Source organism: Corythoichthys intestinalis, chromosome 3, assembly GCF_030265065.1.
Source record: "Corythoichthys intestinalis isolate RoL2023-P3 chromosome 3, ASM3026506v1, whole genome shotgun sequence".
In the NCBI taxonomy this organism is placed as follows: domain Eukaryota; kingdom Metazoa; phylum Chordata; class Actinopteri; order Syngnathiformes; family Syngnathidae; genus Corythoichthys; species Corythoichthys intestinalis.
In genome coordinates this window covers 66,913,536-66,936,700 of record NC_080397.1, presented here as the reverse complement: position 1 = coordinate 66,936,700, position 23,165 = coordinate 66,913,536, and the positions used below count along the sequence as shown (strand labels likewise).

Sequence of the window (23,165 nt, the reverse complement as noted above, 5' to 3'; positions counted from 1 at the left end):
AACAATTATCTTCTTTCTATAGCGCGAGTTCCGTGCAGTAAGACTATATAGCGAGGCTTACCTTTAAACTCAAGGAGTGGTCGAAAATGGGGGTAGAGATGTAACGTGGCATTCCCCTGTGAAAAAGAAAGAACGAAAGAGTGAGAGAATTGATCTTGTTATGAGCAGCCAGCCATCTCCGCTGTGAGTGCTTGCACTGCTAATTATTCGTTTTCATCTTCAAAACTGCAGAAGGAAAACACATGCAGAGAAAGCAGGTGCCTCCTGGGTAAGGAATAGTTTATACGCTTGTACTGTATAGAATTACCGTATTTTTCGGACTATAAGTCGCACCTGAGTATACGTCGCACCAGCCATAAAATGCCCAACGAAGAGGTAAAAAACATACATTAGTCACACTGGAGTATAAGTTGCATTATGGAGGGAAATTTACTTGATAAAATCCAACACATGGAACAGATATGTCATTTTGAAAGGCAATTTAAAATAAAAATACAATAGAGAACAACATGGTGAATAAGTGGACAGTATGATAATGTTACATGATGCATGGACAACGAAATGTGAACGTGGCCGGTATGTTAAGGTAAGATAGCTATTAAGAGTTAGTCAGATAACTATAGCATAAAGAACATGCTAACAAGTTTACCAAACCATCAATGTCACTCCAAAACCCCAAAATAACATGTGAAGTGATATAATAATATGTTAATAATTTCACATATAAGTCGCGCCGCAGTATAAGTCGCACCCCTAGCCAAACTATGAAAAAAAACTGCGACTTATAGTCCGAAAAATACGGTAGTGGGTGTATGTGTGAATTCAAGTCCCATTGTAGGACATGGAAAAAACATTTGTCTTGCCAAAATGTTCTACATTCAACATCATTTTGGAGGGTTTTAGTTTTATATGAGCCATTTCAGAAAACAATTGAATAATTAAAGGCAGGTCATTAGCATTTGTTTCTACAAAATGGATAAGCGACAAGACTTTTGTCAGGGACGGTATGGCTTAATAAAACTACTCTTAGAAGTAACCCTGCACCAGCATCATAACCAAAAATAAAATACAATACCAAGGTATAAGTGTTAGCAAAAAAAAAAAAAAAAAAAAAAGAAGAGGCTTATTATAATAATTATTATAATAATAAATAGCATTTTCAGTCATTGTAACATTTTGCACAATGTGCTTAAGTACAGTATGTGAAAAAAATGAAAAAAGTTGTATACAGTGATCCCTTGTTTTTCGCTGTTAATGGGGACCAGAACCCACCGCGATAAGTGAAAAAACGCTTTTTTTGTGCGTGCGTTCAATGTATTGATTCAGATTTAGCATTGGAAAATATATACAAATAAGTATTTAGTCAATCACGAATTGTGCAAGTTCTCCCACTTGAAAAATGTAGAGAGGCTTATAATTTTCAACATGGGTAAACTTCAACCATGAGAGACAGAATGTGGAAAAAAAAACCAGAAAATCACATTGTTTGATTTGGGTCCCGGGGGGGGGGGGGGGGGGACGATGGCTCCTTTGCTGGGCTGCGGGAGGAGGGATGGGCTGCGCATGGCCCCCCCACCCCCCCCGCCTGCCCTCCCTGCCCGGGCTGGCGGGGGGGGTCCGTGGCCCTGGGTTGGCGCCCGCGCGGCTTCTCCGCCCGTCTGCGTGGCTGTCGCGCGCCCGCTGGGGCCTGCGTGCTGCTGGATGTGGTAGGGCATGCTCGGGTTGGGGGTCCCGGTGCCGGGATTGGCGATGCGGCGGCGTAGGGTTGGTCGCCAACGGGCTTACGCTCATAGGAGATTCACACGATTACTGGGTTCTAGATCACAGAACTGATTTGTGTACACTCTACCCCTTTCAATCACTTAGCCTATAGGCTTATAGACACCCCCACCCCCATTCTCCTCTTTCACTGGCCAATAGGCCCCCACATGGTGTAAACCGGAAATACATCTCGCTGACGATAGCACCAGCATATTAGTAACTAGTTTAGATGTTCAATGTATTTCTTGTTGTTGTTTGTGTATGTGTTTCTTTTCCTTCTTCTCCTGTATTTCTTTTCTTCTGTCCCCCCATAATCCCTTCCTGTTCGCTGCTTTGTCATAATAAAAAGGTATTTTGAATGATCACAATGGGAGTATGTCAGACTCTCAATGTGAAACATTAAAACTGTTCAGAATCCGGGCACTTAGACTTCCATTCTCTGTGTCAAACAGCTGAACAGGACAGGTTTAAAACAAAAAAAACAAAAAAAAAACAAAAAAAAAAAAAGTATTTTGATTTTTAACGAATTTATTTGCAAATCATGTTGGAAAAGAAGTATTTGGTCTATACGAAAAGTTCATCTCATCACTTTGTTATGTACCCTTTGTTGACAATAACAGAGGCCAAACGTTTTCTGTAACTCTTACAAGCTTTTCACACACTGTTGTTGGTATTTTGGCCCATTCCTCCATGCAGATCTCCTCTAGAGCAGTGATGTTTTGGGGCTGTCATTGGGTAACACGGACTTTCAACTCCCTCCTCACCCTGTGGCGTCAAAATGATAAGAAAGGGGAGAAAAAATCCCAGAACCACACGGGGGGGGGGCCTAGTGAATGACCAACAGAGAGGTGGGACCACAGTAACACAATGCGCCGCCAGGGACTCAAATCCTGCACTGCCAGACGTGTCCCCCTGCTGAAGAAAGTACACGTCCAGGCCCATCTGCGGCTCGCTAGAAAGCATTTGGATGATCCAGAAGAGGACTGGGAGAATGTGTTAAGGTCAAATGAAACCAAAATAGAACTTTTTGGTAGAAACACAAATTCTCTTGTTTTGAGGAAAAAGAATACTGTATTGCACCATACCAACTGTGAAGCATTGGGGTTGAAAATTCATGCTTTGGGACTGTTTTTCTGCAAAGGGACCAGGATGACTGATCTGTGTAAAGGACAGAATGAATGGGGCCATGTATCGAGGGATTTTGAGTGAAAATCTCCTTCCATCAGCAAGTGCATTGAAGATGAGACGTGGCTGAGTCTTTCAGCATGACAATGATCCCAAACACACAGCCAGGGCAACAAAGGAGTGGCTTCGTAAGAAGCATTTCAAGGTCCTTGAGTGGCCTAGACAGTCTCCAAGTCTCAACCCCATAGAAAATCTGCGGAGGGAGTTGAAAGTCCGTGTTGCCCAACGGCAGCCCCAAAACCTCACTGCTCAAGAGGAGATCTGCATGGAGGAATGGGCCAAAATACCAGCAACAGTGTGTGAAAAGCTTACAAAAAATGTTTGGCCTCCGTTATTGCCAACAAAGGGTACATAACAAAGTATTGAATTGAACTTTTGGTATTGACCAAATACATTTTTTCCACCATGATTTGTAAATAAATTATTTAAAAATCAAACAATGTGATTTTCTCGATTTTTTTTTCCACTTTCTGTCTCTCAAGGTTGAAGTTTAACCATGTTGACAATTACAGGCCTCTCTAATATTTTCAAGTGTGGTTGACTAAATACTTATTTGCCCCACTGTATGTATATGTAAATATAAATTTGATATTTACATTCAAAGTTGTAATAATAAGATCACTTGCTATCATAGTTTTGGTAGTTGGTAGTTGTTTTTTAAATATCATTATTTTCATACATGTACGACAAGTATGAAAAATGTTACCTGAATAATTTCAGCCTGCGGTGTACTTTTTATGTCAGACATGTCCAAAGTGCGGCCTGGGGGCCAAATGCGGCCCGTGGTCAAATTTCATCCGGCCCCCAGCCTCTCTCATAAGATCAATATTGTCTGGCCCGCACACAGACTTAATAAATTGGTCAGCAGTACTGCTACCAACATATGAAGTAGCCTACACACTAAATGCTGCTCCTCATTTACCCACTAAAAGGCAGCAGCACTCTAAGCAACATTACCCCGTGTGATCCTTGACTTCCAATTTTCTAAAATGGCGACAATCAACAACAACAAAAAAGTTGACTGTGACGGCTGACGCTTAAAGGATAGGTGGAAATTGGACTATTTCTTCAATGAAATATGCAACAACTGTGTCTGCCTCATTTGCAAAAAGACAGTCGCTGTTTTTAAAGAATTCAATGTGAGGCGATATTACCAAACATGACACGCTAACACGTACGACAAGATTACAGGGAAGATATGCAGTGAGAAATTGAAGCAACTTTTGAAGCTAGTTTAATTTCACAGCAGCAGTATTTCGCAAGAGCCCGAGAGTCGAAAGAGAACGCTAGTTGCGAGATTGTTGAAATTATTAATCTAGAAAATATAATAAAACAAATGTTACACACAGAATGGCCTGCTAAAATTTGCTTAAATATATTGTTCTGCATAAAGGACGTCAGCCAAGGTCGGCCCCCCACATTTTTACCACACCAAATCTGGCCCTCTTGGCAAAAAGTTTGGACACCCCTGATTTATGTCATTCTTCCTTAGAGGTAAAATCCTTTTCGAATCCTCCCAAAATCAGAGGTCATCAACTAAGCCACAATAGACCTTTGAAAATGTATTTATATACCGCTATGTATGGGTGTGGTCATGCCTTTGCCAAAGAAAAGTACTGATTTGCCAGGCATGCCCATTGAGAAATGTAATACATGCACATACAAAAAAAAGACTGGATCTAATCAGCAATTTGCATAAGGGACGTAAGAATTTCACAACGCAACATTGGATTGAAGCATTCCTTCAAAATTGTCAGTGTAGCATAGACTTCTTACCGTCAATGATTCTCTTTTGCGCCCACTTGTGATGAATGTAAAGCCCTGTGTTTCGATGGCAACGCCAGTTTTTTGGATGTGCTCTTCTACATACCTGAAAAACAAGCAAATACATATTCTCAATGTCTACGTTGCATTTACTGAACTTTGGAAGCAGTGCTTTATCAACCTTGGATTGAAGATTCCTGAACTTTTTGTATCTTTATTACTAGGGATGTACCGAAAGCAACCCCGTAGGTTCAAGAAATTTAGTTTGAAAGATGCAGATTCTGAAATCCCTTCGGATGTGTATTGACGTTTCTAGGATTTTTCTTAAACAGGGGCCAAGAAGGGGGCCCCAGGTAACCTTCAGGGGTCAAGTGTTGCTGCTATCTTTGTGCAATGTTTGTTTTGGTCAACAAGGTAATACGCAGATTATCCTGCATGAAGTGGTAAAAACATCTCGTAAGAACTACTACTGGTAAAAACCAGTCAAGTTTGTAATAATTCAAATTTAATCATAATGTTTGCAAATAAGGCAAGGCAAATTTATTTATATAGCGATACAATACAAGGAACAATAAATGTGATCACTCTGTTGAAAAGCCATTTTAAACACAAAAGTAGCATTAATATTTAACATTCTCTACAAACAAAATGATCTCATTCTCTCACTTCAGAAAAGAAGGATTCGTCGATTAGTGCTGAACAATTAATCGATCAACTCGAGTAATTTAATTAGAAAAAGATTTAAATTTTGCTGCTTTGAGTATTTGTTTAAAGTGGCGTTATACTGGTTTGTTTTGAAAGTGTTTGCATCGAGTTTTATTGATTTGGGTGGGTACACTGCCCTCTAGTGGCAACAGTGAATATGACATAACTCATTTCACATGGCCGAATCCAGCTTCTCCCTGTTAAGACCAACAGAAGCAAAGTTGTTGTTTGAGGTAGTTTTTTTAATTCTTCATAATTTTGTTTATAGACATATTTAGCCATTTTTTGTGGGTATATGTGTTTGAAGAATTAGTTAAGAGAATTGTAAAAAAAAAAACACGTTAGCATTTTATAGCATTTAAGCTAGCGGACCTTTGCTATGTAAGTTAGACCATTTTTCTTTTGTTGTACTCTGATCGTAATTTTTTTTTTTTTTTTTATACCATTTGAGGCTCAGCTCAGGTATTTTAATTTTTTATGTTCCTTATCCAATTACTCGAACTAAATAGTTCATTGATTATTCGACTGCTAAAATAACCGATAGCTGCAGCCCTATTGCCGATTGCCATGCTTTGTAGTAAAATGGGAACCGGACCACTTCCGGGGCCATTCAAATTAAAGATTGGGCCAGTGCCCCCGCTCCCCTTAAAACTGCAACTGGAAGAGCGCGTTCTCGGCAGGAGTGAGCACTGGCGTCGTCATAGCATTCTGATTTTTGGACGTAGACACACACAACACTCGAAAAACGAATCTCACGCCACCAATTGCTAAGCTAAATGAGATCTCGATGCACGTTTGTGTGGAACAGTAGTTCACAACAAAAAGGTATTTTGTTTTCACCAAAACTAGTGAAGCCTCTATAAGGCTATTCATTCTCTCCTAAAACTTAAAATAAGACTACTAGTCGTGCAATAAATATATTGTACTAAACCACAGCAAATGCACGTGTATGCATGTAAATGCTACTTTATTTTTTATACTGCTCGCTTCGTTACTGTAACTCCAAACTACTCATGCTCAAATCCACAGTACTTAATGTGACGTGAGACATCAATGGATAGCAACTTCAAACGCATGTGTAGAACTATGAAGCTTATTATCGCTTTAGAGATTTTCTTTTCTGCTGCTGTGCTCACTTTCAAAAGTAATGAATGCTTTGGAGAGCCCTGTGTGGAGTCCCTCAAGGGTCAATTCTTAGAGCACTCTTATTTGACATCTATATGCTTCCCGAAGCTCAGATTATGGAACACTATGATATCTCCCATCACACCTATGCAGATGACACACAACTCTACATTTCTGTGTCCCCACATGATTATAGTCCCTTAGTGTCCCTGAGTCAATGCATTCATCAAATCAATGAATGGATACGCCAGAATTTTCTCCAGTTAAATGTGGAGAAGACAGAAGGGATCATTTTTGGGCCAAAAAATTCAAGGTCAAAGATAAGCAGGCACCTTAGCACAATGTCACTTAAAGCTACAATTCAAGTCAGAAATTTTGGCGTAATTATTGACTCAGACCTAAAATTCGATAGCCATCTAAAGTCAGTCACTAAATCTGCTTATTACCACCTAAAAAATGTAGCCAGAATTAAAGGGCTTCTGACTCAACAAGACATGGAAAAACTTATGCATGCATTCATTTTCAGTAGTTTGGACTATTGCAACGGTATATTTACAGGTCTTGATAAAAATCAGTCAGGAAGCTGCAGCTAGTACAGAATGCTGTGGCCAGAATCCTCACAAATACAAGGAAACTGGACCACATTACACCGGTTTTGAAATCGTTACACTCGCTTCCAGTGAGTCAAAGGATAAACTACAAAATACTACTGCTCGTCTACGAAACACTTAATAGCCTTGGACCAAATACATGCTTGATTTGTTAGATTCCTATTGAAGGGAATAGTTACCTTTCTCACACACACCATATAACTGTTTGTATTACTCTAACACACCTACTATAAAATAAATAGCACTTATACAATAGTTTAAAGAAAAGAAGCAGAATAGAGGGCATAAAAGATACACAACGCCATCTTATCACAGAAGCCCAACGTGCATCATGAGCAAGATTGACGCACCAACTCTCGCAATCAGTTCTCCCGGGCACTCCAGGACAAATAGCAGGGTTTTCTGTCCTAAAACAAGTAGCATCGGAGAACGCCAGATATCCAACTGATAACACAACTGACAAGACCCGAAAAGCCCCCTTTGACGCTGAGGGGCTGGATCCACATCCTCGTTTCCCGGACAACAGGAACTACAAAATCCTCCAATCAACAAAAGACAATAATCCCACACACACCCTTCTTCCTTCTTCACACCCTTCTTCATGCCCACCGCCCGTCCCCGCGAAGGCTTTCAAAAGACTGAACATTTAGATAACAACTGTCGCTTCTTGGGAACTTTCCGTTGTATCCGTTGTTTTGCCGACCCTGGATCCAGCATTGTATCTCCGTCATCTGTTTTGCCTTGTTTTTGACCATTGTTGACGAATACATTGTCAACCTGTTTTCGGTGAGCCTTCTTTGAACCGTTCAAAATGAAGTCAGTACAAAGGGTTAACATCGGAGTGAACGCGCGGGATTGGCCCCTCCCGGCCGACTTGCGGGAGCGGTGCCAACAGAACACCATTTGGTTCGGCTGTCACTGTTTCCGCGGCTTGACCGGGGGGGCTGAATTCCTTCACTATGAAACATCTAGACCCCTAAGGTCGTCTGGAGCCGGTCTCCTTTATGTTCCAAGAACAAGAATCAAGCAGGGTGAGGCAGCATTTAGTTATTATGCTCCTCACCTCAAGAACAAGTTACCTGAAGGTCTGAAGTATGCTCAAACTGTTCGCTCCTTTAAATCAGGGCTAAAAACGCTTTTGTTTAGCACAGCATATCCATAACTGTCTATATATTTCAAGCTATTTGCTTTCTGCTTGTGCTTTATCTCCATTGCTGATTTCAATCATTATTATTATTAGTAGTATTTATTTTTTTTCTCTTATTCTATTCGTGATTAAATGCGATTTTTATCTATAATTTTATTTCCTGTTTCAATTGTCTTTGTTTTTACATTGTATTGATTTAATGTGATTTTTATGATCTTCATGGGATGTAAAGCACTATGAATTGCCTTGCGTTGAATTGTGCTATATAAATAAATTTGCCTTGCCATCAAAATCTGTTCTCATTTTTCCAACATTCACATTAACATGACTCATACCAAGGTTCAATTTCTGCAGAAATGCCCAATTTCCTTTTAGACGAACACAAAACATCTGGTTACACTGTTGAAGGCTTGCAAGCACAAGAATGTTGATATTTTACCAGTTGATGAAGGAGCTCTTTCCAGCAGAGTGGTTTCCCATGATCATCACAGTGATCTTTTTTCTGGGGGGCAAGAGACGAACGCCTAGGCTGCTGGCAATCTTGACCAGACCTGGAAGACACATTTGCAAACATATAGCCATCATAAGAAACGCGGGCATTTCCACTGGAAACACGTTCATTGACTGCCACTAACGCGGTAAGTAGAGGTGTGCATCGGCACTGCCCTCACGATTCGATTCGATTACGATTCGGAGGGCCACGATTCGATTCGATTCAGAGGGTCACGATTCGATTCGGTTCGATTCGGCAATGCATCGCGATGCATTAAAGCCTGGGATGCATTAAAATTCTAAAGCAAAACATATTTTTTGTGAATCAGGAGGCAACACAAGCGGTCAGACATTAAACAACTTTTTATTGGCTCTTGTGTCACTGCTGGTTGAAGTCAAATGAAAATACTTTCAGATATATATATTAAAAAAAACAAAAACAGATCAGAGCATTTAATTAGTGCTTTGAATGAGACCAGGGCTTTCACTTTTTTTATTTTTTACACACAGTAGCAGCCTTTCACACAGTGTAACATCTGAACTCCTGTGCAAAATCAGTAATAACAGTCACTGTATTTTAGTCACAACGACCCATCAATAAAAATATTCATGTAAATATTAAAGCAAACGACAAAGAAAATATGGTAGTGCAGCAGCATCTTTATCGCAATATCAATCCAGGGATCAGTTCAGTTGCAAAGAAAACATCAACTAAATTGCAATGTAGAACAAAGGTAAAATGTAGGCCTAGCCCACTATATACAGTGCCTTGCAAAAGTATTCGGCCCCCTTGAACCTTGCAACCTTTCGCCCCATTTCAGGCTTCAAACATAAAGATATAAAATTTTAATTTTTTGTCAAGAATCAACAACAAGTGGGACACAATCGTGATGTGGAACAACATTTATTGGATAATTTAAACTTTTTTAACAAATAAACTGAAAAGTGGGGCGTGCAATATTATTCGGCCCCCTTGCGTTAATACTTTGTAGCGCCACCTTTTGCTCCAATTACGGCTGCAAGTCGCTTGGGGTATGTTCCTATCAGTTTTGCACATCGAGAGACTGACATTCTTGCCCATTCTTCCTTGCAAAACAGCTCGAGCTCAGTAAGGTTGGATGGAGAGTGTTTGTGAACAGCAGTCTTCAGCTCTTTCCACAGATTCTCCATTGGATTCAGGTCTGGACTTTGACTTGGTCATTCTAACACCTGGATACGTTTATTTTTGAACCATTCCATTGTAGATTTGGCTTTATGTTTTGGATCATTGTCCTGTTGGAAGATAAATCTCCGTCCCAGTCTCAGGTCTTGTGCAGATACCAACAGGTTTTCTTCCAGAATGTTCCTGTATTTGGCTGCATCCATCTTCCCGTCAATTTTAACCATCTTCCCTGTCCCTGCTGAAGAAAAGCAGGCCCAAACCATGATGCTGCCACCAACATGTTTGACAGTGGGGATGGTGTGTTCAGGGTGATGAGCTGTGTTGCTTTTACGCCAAACATATCGTTATGCATTGTGGCCAAAAAGTTCAATTTTGGTTTCATCTGACCAGAGCACCTTCTTCCACATGTTTGGTGTGTCTCCCAGGTGGCTTGTGGCAAACTTTAAACGAGACTTCTTATGGATATCTTTGAGAAATGGCTTTCTTCTTGCCACTCTTCCATAAAGGCCAGATTTGTGCAGTGTACGACTGATCGTTGTCCTATGGACAGACTCTCCCACCTCAGCTGTAGATCTCTGCAGTTCATCCAGAGTGGTCATGGGCCTCTTGGCTGCATCTCTGATCAGTTTTCTCCTTGTTTGAGAAGAAAGTTTGGAAGGACGGCCGGGTCTTGGTAGATTTGCAGTGGTCTGATGCTCCTTCCATTTCAATATGATGTCTTGCACAGTGCTCCTTGAGATGTTTAAAGCTTGGGAAATCTTTTTGTATCCAAATCCGGCTTTAAACTTCTCCACAACAGTATCTCGGACCTGCCTGGTGTGTTCCTTGGTTCTCATAATGCTCTCTGCACTTTAAACAGAACCCTGAGACTATCACAGAGCAGGTGCATGACTTGATTACACACAGGTGGATTCTATTTATCATCATCGGTCATTTAGGACAACATTGGATCATTCAGAGATCCTCACTGAACTTCTGGAGTGAGTTTGCTGCACTGAAAGTAAAGGGGCCGAATAATATTGCACGCCCCACTTTTCAGTTTTTTACTTGTTAAAAAAGTTTAAATTATCCAATAAATGTTGTTCCACTTCACGATTGTGTCCCACTTGTTGTTGATTCTTGACAAAAAAATTTAATTTCATATCTTTATGTTTGAAGCCTGAAATGTGGCGAAAGGTTGCAAGATTCAAGGGGGCCGAATACTTTTGCAAGGCACTGTATGTGCAATAGAGGTTAGATCGGGCCTAAAAAATCCAGCCCGACCAGACACAGCGCGCTGATATTAAAGCCAGACCCGTCCTGAGCCCGATCAATTAACTAGATTTGCAGGCCCAGCCCGAAAAACACAAATTTTTGTTTTTGTTTTGGAGTGACGCGGAAATAAAAAAACGCAGCAGCAATTTATTTTCATGTCTTCGAGTTGGCAGAAAAAACACAAGTTTTCTTAATGTTTAAATAGTCTACATATTTTTATAATCATTATAAAAGCATTTACACAACCAAATAACGCCGGGAAAGTTTAATATTTAAAAAAAAAAAAAAAAAAACATGCGGTTTTGCAGACACAAAGAGGAGAAGATTCAAAAGGATCACATTTGCGTTGCCTTTGTGTGCATAAATAAAAGTGTCTTTTGTAACGAATTCTCAGTTGGCAGAAAAAAAACGCAAGTTTTCTTAATGTTTAAATAGTCTACATATTTTTATAATCATTATAAAAGCATTTAAACAACGAAATAACGCTGGGAAAGTTTAATATAAAAAAAAAAAAACAAGCGGGCCACGGCGTTCATGTGCGTGCACAAGCAAATGCACAATACAGAGAGCCTGCTCTCGGTTTTATCCTTTTTTTTTTTTTCTTAAAATGATTTATTAGTCCGGCGCGGTGGCCCGACACGACCCGAACGTGAATGCTTAACATTATGGCCCGACCCGAGTTGGGTCGGGTCCAAAATCGGGTTCGGGCACAAGATCCAACCTCTAAAAGATAGGACATAACATAACAATGGCTGAAGCGGAGAAAGAGGGAGCGAGAAAGATTATTGATGCACCTAAGACATTGAAAGCAGACATCTGGAGACATTTTGGCTTCTACGAGGTTGGTGGAAAACTTGACCAGAAATATATGTGGTGTGTAAAAAATGAAACATGAGAATGATAATACAAATGGGGAAACCAAATCCGTTGCATCACCGGAATTGCTCAGGGAAGATTTTTGAACGTACTTATATTAAGCCTGTCGCAATATGCAATAATTCCATTGATCGCGCGATATATAAAAAAGAAGGCGGTAATTTTTCCGCTGCGATTTATCGCCTCGCGTGCACGTACGTGCGCGCGTGCGGCAGACGTGCTGTTAAAAGTTCGGATTCCTCGTTACCAACTGCGCAAAATGCATCTTCGTTCCAGGTCCGGCAAAAACTAGCGCCGGAGCCAATCGTTCCCATTATATCCTATTGTTCAACGTATACCGGCCACGTCAGTGCTCCGGAGTGACTGTGGACCATCTACGGCGCGCCGGTGCTGTTGACGTGTGGCCACTCCCGTCAGGAGTGACATTTCACGCGGGGCGGCTATTTTTCAGCACAACGCCAGATATTTACAACAAAGTCCGCCAAAACATTGTTACCGACTTGGCTGCGACGAACAACATCGCTTTGACAACGAACAGCTGCGAGAAATTAAGAGCGTTGTGCTTCAAACGCGTCCTGTTTATGAAAGTCGATTGTCAAATGCTGGTTGTGAGTAGTAATGAGCAGAGGTGACTTCAGCGGCGCTTGCTAACTTTTTCAATGCGCCCACACATTAGATATCATGAAATGGCAAACTAGATGTGCTACGTCCCATGCCATTGGCTACGTGAGCCCAGAGTGATTCTGGGACACGTAGTCCATATACTACATCGATGAATTCTAAACTGTCATGACTGAATGGAAGTTAAGAAGGCCAAATCAATCCATACCATTGACTATAGATAATGTTGCAAATATTGTTAATTCAGTACGTGACACAGGTGGATTCGGACCACAAATAGGATGTCTTGCTCATGTAGTAAACCTAACTGCTAAGAGAGCTGTAGCAATCAACAGTGTGCCCTGCCTCACTTTACAAACAGTAAAGATTGTTCTCAGCACTTTTATATAAATTTTTTTCATATCAGTAAAAAGTAAGCACAGAAATATTATGCACTAAAATGCATGTTTATATGATGGCAATTTAATTTTTGCTCGTTAGCAAAAACAACAACAAAAAAACAACAACAACAACAAAAAACGAAACAAAAAATATAATTGTTATTTTTTTACAGAGCATTAAATGTATTGAATCGGATCCAAAATCGTGTCCCCCGTATCAAAAATCATACCGAACCTTGACTTAACTGTATCGTTGCATCCCTATGGAACACCATTGCAGAAGCTATGACGGGAAAAGTTTTCATTTGCCTAAATGCTTAAGTTATTAAGTGCAATTTTTTTTTTTTTTTTTTAAACACATTTTATTTATTCTGTGTTTCTGTGCGGTATCAATATTGTTGATTTTTACTTAAGAGGGATGGTCTATTGTTTTAGTTGTGATTTCTTTAAGAGTATTTTTGAATTTGAGAGTAAATATTTATCGCATTTAAATTGGTGTACTTAATCTATTAATATATACTGTATTCTCACTGTGTTATTGTAAATTGGTTAAAAAAAATATTGGGGGGGGCGCAATAATATCGCATATCGCAATAATTCATGAGAATAATTATCGCACACTAAAATTTGTTATCGCGACAGGCCTAACTTATATGTTTTAAAATGCGCTGAATGGATTCGGCTTGTTGCCCGCATCGAATCGAATCGTCCATGCCCCGCATCTGGATGCATTAACAGGGCAATCAATCAATTGCAATGTATCGATCAAGGTGATCAGCACATGCAAAATGAAAGGTACAGGTAGTCCACGGTTTACGATGTCCCCGACTTACGTGATTTTGACTTTACTTTACGACGCCGGAGTCTCGTCCGCCATATAGACTCCATACAGAGTTTTCTTTTGTCTTAGTTGCATAAGCAGTACCTTATCTTACCTCACAGAATCATATTTTTTACTTTTATTCATTTGACGTGCTCTGTCTTCACTAAACGTCAAGTTGTTCAGTTTAACAGATAGCAAACATTTGTGATTTTTACTTCCTTCACTTTTGACAATTTGTAAAGCTGAAACATATGTACACTTACTGTATGTTCAAAATTACATGCATTTTAATAATAAAACGCTTGAACCAAAACAATTGGTGTTCAAACGTCCATCTAGTTTGATCAAAATGTAAATTTAGTAGATTCAATTAGCTTAATTTGCCTAACAAAAGTCCGCTAGCTTAAGTGCTATGAATGCTAACGTATTTACAATTCAGATATCAAATTGCTCACGCGTAACTCGACAATATGTAGCTGTAAACTTAATTACAAATGCATACACAAACATATATTAGCTGAAATAAATTACAGCCTTATGTGGGCCAAACCAGAGTGCAGCTATCCATTATCCAGTCAGACGCCTGAATCTGCTTCTCGGTCATATAAGGCGACGGTCCAGTCAGACCCAACGCTGCCACCAGAGGCCAGTGTATCATCCATCATTATAAAAAAAAATACAATACAATACTTTTGGACTTTTTGGATTGTTATTTTGGGGCACTTAAAGGATTGATTCCGACTTACGTGGAATTTCGGGTTACGTCGTAAGTGTAGGAATGGACCTCATTCATAACCTGGGGACTACCCGTACAGTGGTACCTCGACATACAATTGCTTTGAACATTAAAAGAGAAAGTAAAATCTCTACTGCACCTTTCTGTCACATCAGCCACGTGGTTTATTATTATTAAAGATGTCCCGATCGATCGGGTCCGATCACGTCATTTTCAAAGTATCGGAATCGGCAAAAAAAATATGCCTTTTAAAAAAAATTTTTTTTTTTTTAATTAAATTGTTTTCTAATTGTATTTAACGTTACAGACAAAATGTCTTACACTCATCCAGAGTCTTTAGTTTTGGCTTAAAGTAGGGCTATCAAATTTATCGCGTTATCGGCAGTAATTAATTGTTTCTTAAAGTAATCATGTTAAAATATTTAACGCAATTAACGCATGCGCTGCTCGACCCACTCAAGCATCGTCGCGTTCAATCTATAATGGCGCCGTTTTACCTACATATAGAGCTAAAAGGCAGTGTACAATAAGTAGAGAGAATTTTGGCAGTCTTTGGAGCCTTTTCTTAATTGGCTAAAGCCTTACGATCCCGCTCTCAACAATTAGATATATTGTGGGAAGCAATGTGGGGAAGAACGGTCGTAGTTTATCTTTTTCTTAACGCCATATGTTATTTCCCAACGCAGAGAAGATATATCAATTGGTGCCACTACGCACAATCATGGTTGCACTTCCCATCATGCATTTGGGCAAAACAGTTAAATGGCTACAGTATCATTTACTGAAAGCTCAACAAATACACTAGATGGCAATATTTAGTCACAATATACAAAGTCACTTTTATCCGTTAAGAATTACATGTCTTTCTATCCGTGGATCCCTCTCACAGAAAGAATGTTAATAATGTAAATGCCATCTTAAGGATTTATTGTCATAATAAAAAATACAGTACTTATGTACTGTATGTTGAATGTATATATTCGTCTGAGTTTTGTTCATTTTTTTCTTAATGCATTGCCAAAATGTATATGATCGGGAAAAATTCTCGGGAATGATTGGAATTGAATCGGGAGCAAAAAAAAAGCAATCGGATGGGGAAATATCGGACCGGCAGATACTCAAACTAAAACGATCGGGATCGGATCGAGAGCAAAAAAACATGATCGGAACAACCCTAATTATTATTACAGGAATTGTCATTATTATATTACTATTCCGATTTTTATCTCTAACTTACTTGTTTTGCTATACGTAATTGCCATTTGTAATAGTACAAGCAGTATTTATTAAGGATTTAGTGTCGGTTTTCGGGCTGTGGAACGAATTAATGGAATTATAATGTATTCTCATGGGAAAATCCAGCTCGACATACGACCATTTCGACTTACAAGGTCCTGGAACGAATTAACTTCGTATGTAGAGGTACCACTCCATTTGTAAAGGAGGCCATGTTGGCCATTACTGTACTTTAATGTTATTTCACATAGGATTTCGGTTGACAGTGGAAAATATGAAATGAAGTAACATCCAAACATCAACAAGTGCTAAGGAATTTGGCAATGAAACATGGAATCCTTGTTGTTTATTTCTATTTTTATGCTGCTATTCTTTTAAAATTCATATAAAATTGCTGGAATTCTTTAAAAATGAACTTGTCTTTTAGCACTAGATTCCCACGTGAGCACAAGTGCAGTGACAGCCGCTCAAGACGACCAGTGTCCAATGTCAAATGTCGCATGCCTGCACAACTGCCGAGATATGAAACTATATCTTCTCATTACATCAATGCATACAGTACACCATAACCTTACCTAAACCGCAGCACAAATAAAAACACATGGTTCTATCTTAACATGGCTACCTGTGTATTTTATTCAAAGCCAAAGTTAGCTCAAAACTCACGCACGGTCAAGTCAGTTTTCATTTTAGTTACCATTTTCGCTGTCGACGTACAAATTGTGGCATTCTTTCAGTATCTTCTCACTCGGTGACGTGATAGCGGACTCCAAAGGGTTGGCCACCGAGCGAGGCTTTCTGGCCGCCATGACGAACCGGGTCACGGGCTCGACTCCGCCCAGCCGGGACCGGGGAAGAATATCAGTGTTGCACCACCTCCACATTTCTTTAGGGAAAGCGCGCCCTCTTCAGTCTCAAATTTCCATTACATCCACAAAAGAATGGTTGCTGGATGACCAAATTTCGTCCAGGTGATATACTTATTTAATACAGTACGTATATTGCTCGTACGTCTGGAGTTTCTCTTAAATAGCCAGGAATAAACAATTTAGAGTTAGTTAAAGGTAAATGGTGTTAATATGATTTCATTAAATTATCAATTTGGACGACTGGTTAACAAATGTGTCTAGGGTTGCCACCTTTCAGAAATAGAAATAAGGGACGCCCCCCCTCGCGCCCAAAGCCTTACGGGCGAAAAAAAGGGGCATCCCCAAAACTCCTAAAAAATGCATAGAAATGTATGTATTTTTAGATGAGAAAACTATTGTGCACTTTGTGGGCATGGCAGTTTCCTTGCAGCAGATTTTTTTCCTTCTTCTGCAGGTTAGTGAAAACGAAGTTGTGAATATCGTAATTAACATTTGTGTTGTCGGCACTGAATCCGGTCACGTGATGCATTGACAAGCCAAATTTCTTAAGGGAATGTTCCAGGATAGCTACAATTCCAGCAGCTGACTCGTCTGCATTCTCTATGAAGTCCAGCATTTTGTTGGTGAGCCCAGAGTCTGGAGTGAAGTAAGGGGAACATCTTCCTGCTCAATTTATTCGGGGCATCGGTCTGTATGGAGATGGGTGACGTCTTAAGCACATCGCCCACTGCCTTTGGACCCAGGACTTGTTTCAACAGTGCCTCTTGCTTGTTCTCCCCAAAGTCATTTTCTTCACCATTTTGGAATCACATAAAAATCTTCTGATTGAGCCTGTGTCTACAGTCAGCGCTATTATAGCTCTGGTTGGCTGCGTTTTATTGTGTGGTATACCTGTGTCACCTCAGCTGCAGTAATTTAGAGGGTAGGAGTGGGATGATGCCAAATTCACTATTAATCAATCAATAGATAGCACATATTTGCAGTAGGACTATTTATTCAGTGTCTATTTGCTGTTAATCTATTAGGAATAATTTCAAATGAGTAGCATTAGTTAGCGTAACAAAATAACATGTTTTTTATGGGGACATAAATTCATTCCATATTGATAGATAATAAATGCATGTTTAAAAAAAAAAAATAATAATAATAATCAACATTCCTAAAAATAATCAACCATAGTAGCAACTGAAATAGCCTCGCTATGCTCCTATCAATGCAAGATGTATGAAGGTAAATATAAATATAGCCAAATGTTATACATATACAAGAGCATAATAACATACCAAATCAAGCTCAGGGGATGTTTCAGGTACAAAGAATTGTGACGAAGGCTCTTCTGGGATTTTCTATTCCGTTTGTGGAGGTCCCCTGCAGCATGCTGTTTTAGCCTTCCGTGAGACACTGCAAAAACTTTCCTGCCTGCCTTGCAGTTCGCGTTATAATCATCATCAGTGACACTATCGAGCCACTCCAGTCTATTTTTTGGAGACGTTTCCCCTTTTGAGGATGACGTGGGGTGTCCTGAACTTCTAATGTTGAAGAGACATGTTAGTTTTGAAAACGCGCGGGGCGGTGCACTGAGCAGAGAGAGCGAGGTAACTAGGCAACGAACCCGGAAGTGGAGCGCAGTGCAGGGCAGACAGAAGCGGGCAGGCAGATAACTATCTTGCTGTCTTTAATATCTCCTGCCCTTTTTGTTCATTATTGTTGGCTCAGTGGTCACTAATGAGCGCAGGCGTGTGTTTGTGTGTGACAGACGTGCATTGGCTGGGCGCACTGTCGCCCGCCACGCAGGAGCCGCGCGTCGCGCGGGGTCGACCCATGGGACAATTGTGAAATACGGAATAAACTGCGTTCCGTATTGGTTCAATACAGAACGCAACTTTTAATTCCCAATTACGGAAGGATTCCGTATTTCAAGGGACGGGTGGGAAGCCTAAATGTGTCTCACTTTTCTTGGGTTTTGGGTTTGAAACTCAGCTCCAGCCTTCCTTTGTGGACTTTGCATGTTATCCCTGTGCTTGTGTGGGTTTTCACCGGGCACCAGCTTTATCCACTTTCTAAAATGTGCGTAGTTAAGTTGAGTAAAGACTAGGGCAGGGATGTCCAAACCTCCTCAAGGACCACTGAGGGTCCTGTTTTTTGTCCTACCAATCGAGCATAGACAGTTTAACCCAGACATGACCAAAGTCCGGCCCGGGGGCCAGATGCGGCCCGTGGTCAAATTTCATCCGGCTCCCAGCCTCTGTCATAAAATCAATAACGTCTGGCCCGCACACAGACTTAATAAATTGGTCAGCAGTACTGCTACCAGCATATGAAGTAGCTTACACACTAAATACTGCTCCTCATTTACCCACTAAAAGGCAGCAGCACTCTAAGCAACATTACCCCGCGTTACCCTTTATTCCCCATTTCTAAAATGGCGACAATCAACAAAAACAAGAAAGTTGACTGTGGCGGCCGACGCTTCAAGGATAGGTGGAAAGTGGACTACTGAATTTCTGTCTGCGTCATTTGCAAAGAGACAGTTGTTTTTAAAGAGTTCATTGTGAGGCGATATTAACAAACAAGACATGCTGACATGTACGACAAGATTACAGGGAAGATACGTAGCGAGAAAATGAAGCAACTTGAAGCTAGTTTAAATTTACAGCAGCAGTTTTTCGCAAGAGCCCGAGAGTCGAAAGAGAACGCCACAAAGGCTAGTTGTGAGATTGTTGAAATAATTAATTTAGGGCTGTCAAACGATTAAAATTTTTAATCGAGTTAATCACAGCTTAAAAATTAATTAATCGTAATTAGTCACAATTCAAACCATCTCTAAAATATGCCATATTTTTCTGTAAATTATTGTTGGAAAGGAAAGATAAGACACAAGACGTAAATATACATTCAACATACTGTACATAAGTACTGTATTTGTTTATTATAACAATAAATCAACAAGATGGCATTAACATTAACATTCTGTTAAAGCGATCCATGGATAGAAAGACTTGCAGTTCTTAAAAGATAAATGTTAGTACAAGTTATAGACATTTTATATTAAAACCCCATTTAATTTGTGAAATTTTCAATCAAAAAATTAACTAGTAGCTCGCCATTGTTGATGTCAATAATTACACAATGCTCATGGTGCTGAAACCCATAAAATCAGTCGCACCCTAGCGCCAGCAGAAGGTGACAAAAACAACAAAAAACACAAGTAACAAGTGGACATGACACTGTGTTGTCATTTTAATCTGTTTAAGCGGGGCATGTGCGTAATTGCGTCAAATATTTTAACGTGATTCATTAAAAAAATTTATTACCACCCGCTAACGCGATAATTTGACAGCCCTAAATTAATTTAAAAAATAATAATAAAGCAAATGTGACACACAGAATGTCTTGCTAAAATTTGCTTAAATATATTGTTCTACGTAAAGGCCAAGGTCGGCCCTCCACATTTTTACACCACCAAATCTGGCCCCCTTTGCAAAAAGTTTGGACACCCCTGGTTTAACCAATGAAGTTTCTGCTCAAACAAGCAGCACCTTACTGCAATCAACTGATTACACTTGTAAGACACCAGATTGGTGAAAAGGTGTTGTCTTGTTATGTTGGAATGAAATCCGGCACCCACTGCAGACCTATGTGGAATAGTTTGGACACCCGCTGGACTAGAGTGTCCATTTCCACAACACCAAAAATAAGGACACCCTGTTGCAGGGTCGTCAAACGTACGGCCCGTGGACCGGAAACAGCCCACCAGGGGTCTGGTAACCTGCCTGGTAACTGGGGTTGTTCCGATCATGTTTTTTAGCTCCCGATCCGATCGTTTTAGTTTGAGTATCTGCCGATCCCGATATTTCCCGACCCGATTGCTTTTTTTTGCTCCCGATTCAATTCCAATCATTCCCGATAATTTTTCCCGATCATATACATTTTGGCAATGCATTAAGAAAAAAATGAATAAAACTCGGACGAATATATACATTCAACATACAGTACATAAGTACTTTATTTATTTATTATGACAATAAATCCTCAAGATGGCATTTACATTATTGATATTCTCTCTGTGACAGGGATCCACGGATAGAAAGACTTGTAATTCTTAAAGGATAAATGTGACTTTGTAAATTGTGACTAAATATTGCCATCTAGTGTATTTGTTGAGCTTTCAGTAAATGATACTGTAGCCATTTTACTGTTCTGCCCAAATGCATGATGGGAAGTGCAACCATGACTGTGCGTAGGGGCACCAATTGATATATCTTCTCTGCGTTGGGAAAGAACATAGGGTGTTAAGAAAATGATCAACTACTACCTTTCTTCCCCACATTGCCTCCCACGGTGTTTATAATTGCTTAGAGAGATATTGTAAGGCTTTAGCCACATAAAAAATGGCTCCAAAGGCTGTCAAACTTCTCTCTACTCATTATACGCTGCCTTTTAGCACTATCTATAGGTAAAACAGCGTTATTATAGATTGAACGCGACAATACATGAGTGGGTCGTGCAGCGCATGCGTTAATTATTTAACATGATTGATTTTAAAAAATTAATTACCGCCGTTAACGCAATAAATTTGATAGCCCTACGTTAAGCCAAAATTACTCTGGATGAGTGTAAGGCATTTTTCCTGTAACGTTAAATACAATTAGAAAACGATTTAAATTAATTTAAAAAAAATTTTTTTTAAAGGCATGTCCGATATTTTTTTGCCGATTCCGATACTTTGAAAATGACGTGATCGGACCCGATCGATCGGCATCCCGATTGATCGGGACATCTTTACTGGTAACCATTTTGCAACACATCTGTACATATAGAATTGCACACTGTTATTTTGACATCAGCGCCGTAAAACTCGACCTTTTAATTTGTGTGATTGAGTGCATTCATTACTGCACTTGGCTCGTTTCCCTGTCTGCAATCACATTTGTTCATTCGCCCATCTTCCAGTCAAAATAGATTGGACGTTTAGTGACATCAGTTATGATGAGTTAACAAGGAAGTGACCAAAAATGTCCCGAAATCTATAGGAAGCGACTGATAAATAATGCGACTCGGAAATGCTCTGGTATCAACTGGAAATTATCCCCTGAATGCCCCAAAATGTACAGGAAGTCACTACGTACCCTGAAATCACAGGGAAGTGAACGTGTTGGCTGCCATTAATAACATCCAATTCACGTCAACTGGGAGGACTGGCTGTGAATGCTCATATTTATCATATTTTGACTGGGAGGGGGGCGAATCATCAAAATGGATTGGACGTTCTAGCGCCTTCAGTTACAGCCAGTCAGTTGACTTATTTGGCCCAAAAAAGACCAAATCAATAAAATAAAAAGTATAATTGGGGAGAAGAGGGTAAACCTCGGTTCACTACATTTCTCAGTTAATTTAACGTGAACAATAGAAAATATACAGGAGGACACTTCTCTCTATGCAGCTTCCTACTCGAGTTTTGCAGGTTAGTAAGTTCACACAGTTTAATGTTATGCTAACGTGGATGCAGGTCAGACTTTCAGTAGCAAAATTAGTGGTGTGTTCCCCACTTCCACAACATTGACGTATGTTTACATTTAGTACACTGGCTGCTGCTGGCTGAAAAAAAAAATACTTTTAATATCCCTAATATCTAATGTGGGGGGTGGGTCAATTAATCAGCCTATCAAATGTGCGTTTAGGAGGGAAAAATGGACCGGCACATTCAGCAAGTGAAAAGAGGTACATGTAAGTCTGAACAAAATGAAAGAAAAAAATATATATTAATAGTGGGGTCAATTACAAAAATTAAAACATATGGGAAGACAATCTAAATGCTCCTATATAACTGAAGTCATTATATAACACAAATAAGGTTGCTTAAAAGTTGGTGGGGACAATTTGAGCAACCTGAAAAGTTGGTAGTGTTTCGTCCCTACCGTCCCTATGCAAACCTACGCCCTTGGTTTAATCGACCAAACCAGACGATGCTGTTATTATTCTGACATTCACTCTTATTGTAAAGCTACCTATTTTCAATACTATTCATCCTGGGTACATTCTGATCATTTCTATTGCTAGGAAACATTCTAAATTAATGGGAAATATGTCAACTTTACTGGTTTGTTTTAGCTTGCTAAGAGAATGTCTCCCATTGCCCCAGTCCCCCATGAAATTTTCTCCATGAAAACATTCATTGAAGTCAGTCATTTTCTGAACCACTTATTGTCACAAGGGACGGGGGTTGCCGGAGCAAAAGGCAGACAACACCCTCGTCTGGTCACCAGAAAGTCACGTACATGATCACAATGGCATCATACTGGAGTGATTCCAAGACACGATGTTCATCACAAGACTATCGATGATATGATGACTGCTCAGAATTTTTTTTTTTTAATGTTGTGCGGAAAAATAATTTACGATATTGTACGATATATGG

General features: G+C 39.8%; 1 protein-coding gene across 1 annotated transcript in view; it reads right to left on the bottom strand.

Moving 5' to 3' along the window:
* LOC130913514 (uncharacterized) overlaps positions 1–16,703 on the bottom strand; it is a 47,487-nt gene extending 30,784 nt beyond the window's left edge. The window contains exons 1-4 of the mRNA XM_057832188.1: positions 16,576–16,703; positions 8,738–8,849; positions 4,723–4,816; positions 62–116 (exon numbers count right to left, since the gene is read on the bottom strand). Coding sequence (XP_057688171.1) covers positions 62–116; positions 4,723–4,816; positions 8,738–8,849; positions 16,576–16,687 — 373 coding nt within the window. The 5' untranslated portion in view covers positions 16,688–16,703. The remainder of the gene's footprint in view (positions 1–61; positions 117–4,722; positions 4,817–8,737; positions 8,850–16,575) is intronic.
* Positions 16,704–23,165: the final 6,462 nt, after the last annotated feature.